This window comes from Sycon ciliatum, chromosome 5 (genome assembly GCF_964019385.1).
Source record: "Sycon ciliatum chromosome 5, ocSycCili1.1, whole genome shotgun sequence".
Lineage (NCBI taxonomy): Eukaryota > Metazoa > Porifera > Calcarea > Leucosolenida > Sycettidae > Sycon > Sycon ciliatum.
In genome coordinates this window covers 17957695-17968372 of record NC_088647.1, presented here as the reverse complement: position 1 = coordinate 17968372, position 10678 = coordinate 17957695, and the positions used below count along the sequence as shown (strand labels likewise).

The following is a 10678-nucleotide window of genomic DNA, read 5'->3' as shown; positions in this document are numbered from 1 at the left end:
CGCCAGAAGTATTCTGCTGCGCTGCACTGATACTGATAGAGTCTGGAGCTGGCCCTACAGCACTTGCTACTACTGTAGAGCTCTAGAGGGTAGGGAGGCAAAGTCACGACTACACACTAGCCAACGATCTGTGTCTGCTACCCACAGAGAGGCTTTTTTTGGCAGCTTGTACTCGTACTAGTACCTTTGTTTTTGAGTCAGGTGAAGTAGTTCAGACTTCTAATACTAATAGTGTGACGAGTTTGGAAAGGCCAATTCTGGAAAAGATACCATACTGGATTAAAGTAGACTGACTGTACAAACTCATACACGTACAAGGTAATAATCTGTGACCACATAATCCCAGCGGTTAAAAGTATCCTGCTACATAATAATAATTTCACGGAAGTAGTACCCTGGAGGCAAGGAACGAGAATTTGGGAGAAGAAAGATGACAACCTACGATTCAGATGTGCTCTTGATGAACTGCGTTCGCGACTACAAAGAAATATACGATTGGTCTAATCCGGGCTATCGCAACGCAACGCGGAAGGCGGCTGCCTGGAACGAGGTGACCAAGAAGTTGGGCATTGACCTAGCAGTGGCCAAGCGAAGGTAGGTCACATGATTTGCAGTGCTGGCCAAAGAAATCCAACTTCATGAATAGAATAGCGCTGGGCGCTACGCAGCCCTAGCACTACACATACTTCGAGTACTAAATTCTTTGTTGCCATCTTCAATAGGTCCGTCAAATGGTAGTAATAGGTTTTTCATTTGACCCGACGAGACCACACGACGCTTGCAGACCACAGCACGAACAGTTCACCAGCCACACTCCACGAAAGCAAGTAGTATTACTCCTGACAAGTCTTGTTTCGTTCCATAAAGTTGACGGGGAACTCATCAGAGGAGAAGCAGTTGTTGAATGAAGGGGTTAAGCTGAATAATGCTATTTTATAGAGAAGATACCGGCGCAAGGTGTAAACACTCAACTAACTCACATTATGGTGAACTGTTCGTGCTGTGATCTGCAAGCGTCGTGCGGTCTCGTCGGGTCAAATGAAAAACCTATCACTACTACACATACTGGTCTAGCGTCTGTGCACTCGAACGCGGCGCTACTTTATTCATGATGTTGGATTTCTCTGTCCAGCACTGTACTTCATTCAACACACACTACAGTCATCACAGTAGTCACTGATAAGATCTCAACCTCGTGCGCCGCAATCTTCTCAGTTAAGTTCCGGGAATATTGAACGAGGCTGCAACCGGGAAAGGGGGGGGGGGGGCGTGCCGGCGAGTATCTCATGGTCTAATGCTGCTAGTGTTAATGTTAGTGCCAATGTTAGTGTTTATACTATCAACTAGGGCTGAAACAATTATACCGATAACTCGCATATTGATCGTTAAGAGTGCAATCGATAATCGTTAGTGTTTGAAACGAGTGCTAACGATTATTTATTAGTGGTGAAACGAATGTCAAAACCGACTAGCCGAATATTCTTCGGCTTAACGAACGAATGAACGAATATTCTTTTGGTAACAGAGATGACATCACATGCCCTCCTCCCAGTCATTTGATGGATACTGTCATTATTATTAGGTATGACAAACGGTAGTGCCACATAAAATGTTCTGCCACATAAGGCTACTTCGAAGTTCATACATGTTATGTGCACCATTGGCAGTCCAGTATGGACATACATGTGCATGCATACAGTACAAAGTCACAGGCAGGCTGTACGCACTGCACTGTGCCGTGTTCGGCGTGCATGTATGTACAGGCACTGATGTTCGAATATTCGTTTCACCACTATTTTTTATGCATGTATATCAGTGACAGTATTCTAGCCCTTGCTCTCCATCTGATAGTGGATATGAGTGCAATCATGTACTTTCAAGCGCAGTAAAATTGATCTTAGGCTTTGAAAGAGATCGGGAAAGAAGACTTTGCCTTTTCGGTTCATTTGTGGGAGAAGTCGGAGATGAGAGCAGTTGCCAGAGGGTGATGACAAGATTCTTCGCTCTACAAAGAAACAACATGAAATTTTCTACTTGAGTAGTTCATGTTGATAAAACCAGCCAGATATGTACAGATGTCAACAAAGCAGGGCCAAACATTTCTAACGTAGCAAAGGCAACATGGAATTTCTTCATAAACTGGTGTTCGATAGAGCCGACAAGATTCGATAAAACCAATATATCGATCGTTAATGATATTGGTTGATCGTTTCAGCCCTGCAGTATCAACAGTAATATTATCATTTCTAGTGTGGTACCACCGGGGAGGGGGCTATATGCCGTAAAGTCCGCTGCAAACGCCCACCCCATTTTTGCAAGATCTGCTGGCCTGTACACACTGACCCCATGCACTGTCACCCCTACTGTACGAAAGTGCATCTCACACCGTAACGGGAAGAGCACTTTGCTACGGTAAACTATGTCCACTTTCCTGGTTTCGAAATCTCTTTGGGCGCTAGCCACGAGCTAGCTCGTAGTGATTTTATAATGATGGTTGTTTTATTTCGCAAATCCGAACGGGTTTTCTTCCGAATAACAAGGTAGCGAAGAACAGAGTATTGAAGGAACCAAATACACTTCTGACGGTGTTTCAAGCCATCATTTCGAGATCACACAACGCCTAAAGGCAGGTGTTTTTCTTGTTTTCAACAAGTTAGCAGCGACTTTGTAGGTGTAGCTTCTGTGACATACCCTGTTCGACTTGCAAATGCAATATTGGGACCAGTCAAGTCGTTGACTGACGCTTCATCAGAACAATTACTGTTCCTGACAGCGCGACATCGTGGCACTGCACAAATTTCTACGGCATTACTCGTACCACATGGAGAACGAACTACCACAAAGACGACACATTTATCGAATGAAAGGAAATCTCGACAGAAGTTATTTCTTTGCAGGAAGATAATGACAATCGCTTTTGCACAGCCTCCTGGTAGGACATAGGCAGTTTGTAGGCATTACAGTCGTTCTCGTACGCATTCGACCACGCCAGTTGTTTACAACTATATTCACCTGAAAAAGACGAAAATAGTATGGACCCGCTGGGGTGGGCGTTTGCTGCGAAGTGGGCGTTTGCTCCGGACTTTACGGTACATGTACATTGTGTGCCCACCTTGGACCTTATTGAGAGTCACATGAATCCGGCACTGTTCAGTATTAAACACCCGTCATACCAGTATGTGTGATAAACAGCATGTTGTGATTACTCTTACACATGTCTGGCCTCTGCATGACTGTATGTGTTCATTGCTGTAGATATTCTTTTATCCGCAATTGCTTCCCAGGGTATGTAATCGGAAAAGAGTATCAAAAGTAAGTTTCTTTCCTTGTTTTGCTGCCGCTGGAGCAGAATATCTCCACACATCTCGGGCTTTTCCCCCTCCCTCCCTCCCCACCCCTCTTCTCTCCCGTCCCTTACACACACTCAAGCGCACACTCATATTGTCTTTTTAAAGTGCTGCTACGCTAGAGACTTTAGAGACTTGGGCTGGGATTCAGAACTGCTCAACACTTTGCTGGGCTCAATAATTAACCTCCACTCTTTAGCGTAAAAGAAAGAACAAAATGTTATGCGTCATGAGTAACCCATCCACCGATGTAACCAGATCATGTACGGCTAGAGTGTATGACAACAAAGCACAAAACTGACACGGAGTACTGAGACATTCAAAGACCTGACACCTAGCTCCAACACGTCTATAAAGCGCAAACCAACAACCTTCCAGCTTGGAGGCTCAGGTTAGGAAGGTCCAATGAGAGGAAGCCTGAAACGCACAACGAAGATGAGCCCAAGCTACGTCCCACGGCAACAAAGAGTGCTGCTTGCTTCTTGTAAGACTGCTGGACATACACACACTAGCGCGAAGCAACAGACCACCCAACTTGGGTGGTCCAGTAACATTCGGTGATCTTTGTTGCCATGGGATGGAGCTCATGCTCGCCTTCGTTGATTGGGTTACATTGGTGGCCGGTTAGTCCATACTCAAAACTTGTAACAGCCACGGTGTCCTTCCTCTTTTCCACAAACACAACATTGCCATCCTGGTCTACTATTTATGCCACCTATTTTTAGAAATGACGTTTTTGGCTAGCACTTGTGCACGCACACACGCACACACACACACACACACACACACACACACACACACACACACACACACACACACACACACACACACATACTGTACTGTGCTGTGCTGTACTTGCTCACTGCCAAACCTGGTCACGTGGCTCTCGCCGCGGAAGAGGGGAGAGAGATTCAAAAGGAACCTTGGAAAGATGACTCAATTGGCTATTGAACCACCCAACGGCCGACACCCCCTGAAATCCCCGAACTATGGGTGGACTTGGAAATACACACATACACACACCCACATACACACACCACGTCATCTTTTTTTTCTTTCTTGTCTACCTTTCTTTGCCTATGAGGGTGGTGGCATTCCTACGGATGCGGGAAACTCAGGCTAACCGAGTGTAGCGCGAACTGCGTTATATATGTACTCTTGTTAGATAGGTACTCATGTGTACTGTACATAGTAGTAATATACCTACTTCTGTACGACTAGCATGATCACACTGTGCATGCTCTTGTGCAGGGCTTTTTTCCCCAATGTACTGGTGCTTGCTGGATGCTTGTATGCATGGGGATCAGGACACAACAAACTGTGAATTGTTTTCTTTCTTTGTTTGTCCCTCGAAAGGTGGATGAGTAAAAGGAGTCGGTTTGGGTTCTTGACACAGCCGAATAAAAATTTGGAAGCCATTATGTGGCTCAAAGATTACGTCAAGTTTAGTCCAGGTGCTTTTGACTTTCACGATGCCAATGAAGGTGGGTCACAGTGGATGGAGGCAATGGATGTAGTGATATTATTATTATTATTATTATTATGAAATGACCCAAAGGCAATGTGCCTATCGAGGGGTTCATTTGATTGAAAGAACAGTAGATGTAGATGTATGTACAAAGAGAAGTAGGGATTGATGAGGAGAGAAATGGGGAAAATCAACTGCAAGGTGGCGGAATTCCGTTGATTGCATAAGCATAGTCAGCTGTAAATTTCCTGAGGGCAGCTTTGAACTTATAGAGATATGCTAGAGCAATGAATATTATTCAATTTAGGAAGTTGGTTGCACCCTACACTGGAGTTCGCACTTCTCCCGCCGACCTGACTTGACACTTGACTGACGCACGAGTTTACATGACGCATTGCGCCTGACCCGGTTTGAAATTTCGCCCCGAGTGGATTTCAACCCTCCCCTTGCCCTGAACTCGACCCGGGTTTATTCTCTTGTAAACACAGCCTAACTGTGTACTTGGTGCATACCTGTAAGGCTGTGTTTACATGAAGCGTTCAACCCGGGTCGGATTTCAACCCGCCATGTGCACAAAATGAATGGCGCGTTTACATGACGCATTGCGCTTAACCCGGGTTGAAATTTCGCCCCGGGTTGATTTCAACCCTCCCCCCAAGGGGAGGGTTGAAATCAACCCGGGTCAAGAAAATCGTACAAACGTACTTCTGTGCGTATCTCGCGCCAGGTTTGAACAGCACTGCAGATGCAAATTTCGCGCGAACGGATTCACGTGACCATACAGGACTGTAGAAGTGGACTTTTGGCGGCATATCAGTATTTGACCCGGGTCAACTGTCTTCATGTAAACGCTCACCTCTTTTGTCTATCGTACAGACTTTCAACCCGGGCTGAACTCGACCCGGGTTGAAATTTCTCATGTAAACACAGCCTACCAGATACACCATTCACAGGGTGCCTTCTGAATGCATGACCTCCCTACCCACTGTGCTGAGACCTGTGGTACGTAGGATACACCCACAGCTTGTGTACATGCACTTCCGTTCGCGCCGCTGTGCAAACCGCACACTTGTACTAGTTGTGGCTGTAGCTTCTTTGACCTTGATGCATTTTTGTTCCGCTATGCTGTTGCAAACTGCAACCCCAATGCTACGTGTCCTGTACATCAACAAAATTTATATTCGGCCCGTATCTATTTTCGGCTTGACGCTGTGAGGCCTAAATTTAGTTGCGGCTGAATTTTTTACTCGCATGACACAGTGCGACAGTATGTATGTGGGCAAGCGCCTCACAGGCTGAAATTTAAAATGCAGCCGGAAATTTGTAGAACTACACTATACATGCTGACTCGCGCCATACAGCTATGAGTGATGGATGTAGTTTGCTGCTTTGTGTAGGGTGTACTTACGGGGAAACTGGATCCGGCACTGAAGACTCAGAGGCGCATACCGACTACAGCGATGATGATGAGAATGATTGTGAGGCGCTGTATACGGGTGCCATGTCCAACTCTACTGCCTGTCCCAAGGTAACTGAAGGTGAGTGATAAAGAGCCCAGGCTTGAATCAATCTATGCAACACCCACTTCAATTTTCAGTTCCTTTCTATTTATGCCGCCCTTCAATGCCAATCCATAGCCATGTTTGCATTTGCGTGCGAAAATTTGTGCAGATACATTGCTGTGTCCTGGGCCGGCCGTAGAAGCACTTATGCACGCCGAATGTATAGCCCTGCTAGACATAAGTCGATCATCTTCGCTTTCTTGTTATTGGGCAACCTGCCCGTTTGAATCTGCGAAGTAAAATAAACAACAACATCTCCTGCCATGCTTGAAGAGAGCATTCTCGAATTGCCGTGCTCGCGCAGGGCTGTAAAAGTTACCGTTTTTTTGTTTTTTGTTTTGTTTTTGTGTATACCGTTATGATGTTGCTCTTGTTTAAATGCTACTATTGTATTCTCCTCCCTGCAGGTGCAGTCTGCAATGTACAAAAGGAAAACAACCCACCTGCTGCTGTGAACAGCAAAGCGGAGAATAACGCACCAACTGCCGTGAATGCGAAGGAGGACAATAGCCTGCCCACTGGCATGAAGAACAAGGGGGAGAACTGTCAATCCGCCACCTTGAATGACAACAAGGAGAATAATGCACCCACGGCTATGAATGTCGAGGAGAAAAATAATGTACACACTGATGTGAACGTCAAGGAGAATTACACCGCATCCGCCGCCTTGAACGTCAACAAAGAGAATCACGCAGCCACTGTCGTGAGTGCCAAGGAGGTCCATCCCGCACCTGCCTCTGCAACTGAACTGGATGAAGCACAGCGAGGCAGGAAGAGAAAACCTGAGGAGCAGGCTGAAGTCTCTCCTGAGCAAAAGAGAGAATTTGTTGCATCGGAGCACAGTTAGATAGACAGACGCTTAGAACCAGGCTACAGTGTAATGGTTTAAACTCAGCTCTACATTATGTAACATATGTCCATGTGTGTCAGTGCGGAAAAAGCAGTTGCATCCATGCAGGACCAACACAAAAGAAACAATAGCACCGATTCAGGACCAACACATCAATGCAGGACCAACACATCGATGCAGGACCAACGCGGAAGAAGTAGTTGCATCCAGGCAGGGCTAGAACTTAGAAGCATAATCATAAAGGAAGCCCACGTTCAACAAGGCCTGCTTCCGCTGTGACCTCCACAACACACATTCGACAGAATCTGCGTTCCACTCAGTGGCCACTAAACTGCCGTGGACTTCTGAGGCGACTTTTGAAATCTACCTCTCCGAAAATGAGTGTAGCCTAAGCTGCCTTGATGGCTGAAGTTCCGATACAGTCATGTTATCCTTGATTCCAAGTTACCGGTACATGTATGTATGTATGCCAGGTGAGATTCAGTGGGCAGTAGTCACATGTACTTCAGTACAGTGTAACCTACATGTATCTTCAGCAGGCCCCCCCCCCCCCCCCCCCCCGTAGAACCTTGGACAAACTGGACACATGTCTTAGTAGACAGGCAATCCCTCTGCAACAGCGAGACTGTAAGATGTACATGACCCGTTCTATAGTGTACAGTTGTTGAATCTCGTATGCTAATACTACCATTCCGGCTGTGTTTGGAGCCAGGCCCGAGCATCAAGACAAAATGTGATTCATCGGCAGGCCCGCCCGTATTGCAGCTTGCGGCATCGCTCAATGCTGGATGTGCAAGGAGGAATCAGTGTTGTATTCTTTCTTTCTTCATTTCCCTAGCTCAGCTACTGTTACATTTGTCACAGTAAACACTATCACACACATCTGTGGACATGACATCATTCATCCCATGGATATTCCATTATACTTTTTGAAGTAGTAACATACCGGTACATGCAAAGACTTTAAGTGCAATACTGTGCACTTTCTTTTCCATGCGATCCACATGATAATCATTTCATCGGTACGATTTTACCCTAAGAACTTTCTAGAAAGAGGTGTACTCCAGGGAGTCGTCAAATAATGGTATTTGACGACTCCCTGGTGTACTCGTACTCCGAAAGAAGTACATGTATCATTGTATGCTCTATAATATTTTCAACTATGATTTATCTTGAGAATCCTCAGTGCGCTGTGACTTGACACGTCTGCAACAAACCTCCAGTAAACGTAATAATTATATTACATGTATAAAGAGTTGAAGAACACTTGAAGCATTGAGTTGTGCATAGGGTTTGCTCCACCCCTAGCACACGCCGTGAATCCGTGATGTGGTGCATGTGCACAAGTCAGTGTACAACCCGTGCCCCCCCCCCCCCCCCACACACAATAATACAATGTTACATACATGACTGTACAGTCATGTACAGAGTCAGTCATGTTACATGCCGGCTGCCTAGCTGTTGTCTGTGTCTGGGAAGTGGAATACATGTACGTATAGAATTCTTGCATTCAAGTACGCAAGTGAGTTCCCCGGGAAGTGTGATTGGATGAAAGGGAAGTGAAAAGGGGTCAAGGGAAAGACTTGCGAAACGCTGATATCCCACCGGGGGTATACATGACAACAAGTACAATATGTGGTGAGTGTTTGGTCCCTGGCCTGGGGACAACTGCGCGAGTGAAAACGATGAAACTCGAAAAAGATCGACCGGTACGCGGTGGATCATGGTGGATGGTACCGGTACAGGATCCGATCAACAAGTACATGTAAGTAAATAGTTACCTGGTGCATTGTACCATCTTCGCCCAAGACAAGTCACCATCAGAATCAAACGATTCAAACCTCAACAGGTGTTTTAAGTTTTGTGTCTTTTGACTTTTGTCTTGTTTTGATGCCGGGTTGCAGCCAACGACGTAAAGACTCGGCCTGCAGCCTGCGCTGTAGTTGTTACCAGGGAGTAGTACAATACCATTGTACAGCTGTACTACTAGTACTAGTAGTATTCCCTGGTTGTTACGCCTGTGCGCTGGAGAAAGTGATTTGTAACGATGAGTTTGCTTCTCGGCTTGCATCATCCATACATCGCTCTTGTCTTGCCCAAGCTTGCAAGCTTGACGGCCATGCAGATGACAGAAGCAGAAAGATGGACAGGTCGATACAGTATCATAGTGTAGATCTACCAGGTTTGACACGCATACCCAGGCGCTACACCTGTACACCCTGCCGTAGATCTACTCGACAACAGCACCAACAGACAACTCTGGCGAGGCGCGACTTCCGCACTTGAGCCAACCCCTTCACCACTCCTTGCACACTGCACACACCCTGCAGGGAGATCGACCCCTGCACATGGCCCAGCTGACCAGTAACAGAATGATACCGGGAATAGCCTGTCAGGTAACACTTTTCATGATTGATTGTGTAGATCCCTGGCGAGGGTTGAAAACTGAGTATACTCGCGTGTGGTGAGCGCTGTCGATGATTCAGATAGGAAGGGGACATCTGGGGTGGTTGTGGCTTGCGAACCAGCGTCTACTGACACTGTAGTCTGCCACTTTTGTCTTTCTTTAGTGCCAGTCAGTGCTCACGCCGCGCGTCACGATGATAACAGACTTCAGTGACGATGTGCTTTTGTCTGCGAACTGTCATCAGGTCATGATGTATTATAATATAAATATTAATTATATAAGAAAGGTTTGCTCCCCACACCGGAGCTCGCGCTATTCCGCCAACTTTACTTGACACTTGACTGACTCACGACTGCCATCCAGAGCACACGAGAAGTCCATCGAACCTTCGACTCGGCAAACCTGCAAGAAAGCACCACTCCCTGCTCAAAACACAGTGTTTCGGGGAATTCACCCCTCATCAGTTGAGCTTGAGTAGGCTGAGGAAGATTGTGCCTGAAGAGCGCGAGCTCCGGTGTGGGGAGCAAACCTTTCTTACAAATCATCGCCGAAGTCGCAACCACTACTTCGTATTAATTATATAATTACATGTATTACACACACTTGAGAGGGATCAAAATTACATGTATTATAGAAGCCTTGCTTGATAGTTGAAATCGAAAACATGATTGTGTTAGTATTGCCAAGGCAAGATCAAGAGTTGATAACCGCCAGGGGTTATTATTCTTATGAATACTCTTGGCACTGGAAATACTTAGGCTGCAGACTCCCCCACATGCCAATGCCATAGCCCAGTTATATAGCCCATTACGTATGTAGGAATGCATCCACCCCACAGGGATCCAACTCATCCGAGGAAGTCAGTGTAGTGCCGTCACTCACGCGTCAGCGGCGAACCCAAGAAACTCTGCCGTGGGCATGTGGCGCAATACTGATACCGACTCAGCGATAGTGTGAATTTTTAGTGCAGGACGTCATGGCACAAATGCAGCCTGGCCCGAGCCAGTGACTGCTGAACAACACCAAAACGGTAACCGTTACATC

The 10678-nt window shown here is 46.3% G+C and overlaps 1 protein-coding gene across 1 annotated transcript; it reads left to right on the top strand.

The window, feature by feature from the left end:
* The first annotated feature begins 47 nt into the window (after positions 1–47).
* On the top strand, positions 48–8443 carry LOC135817907 (uncharacterized). The gene is made up of 5 exons (XM_065331204.1): positions 48–594; positions 3256–3312; positions 4704–4831; positions 6213–6353; positions 6785–8443. Exons 1-5 carry the CDS (start codon positions 431–433, stop codon positions 7222–7224), a joined length of 930 nt encoding a protein of 309 aa, XP_065187276.1. The 5' UTR covers positions 48–430; the 3' UTR covers positions 7225–8443.
* Positions 8444–10678: the final 2235 nt, after the last annotated feature.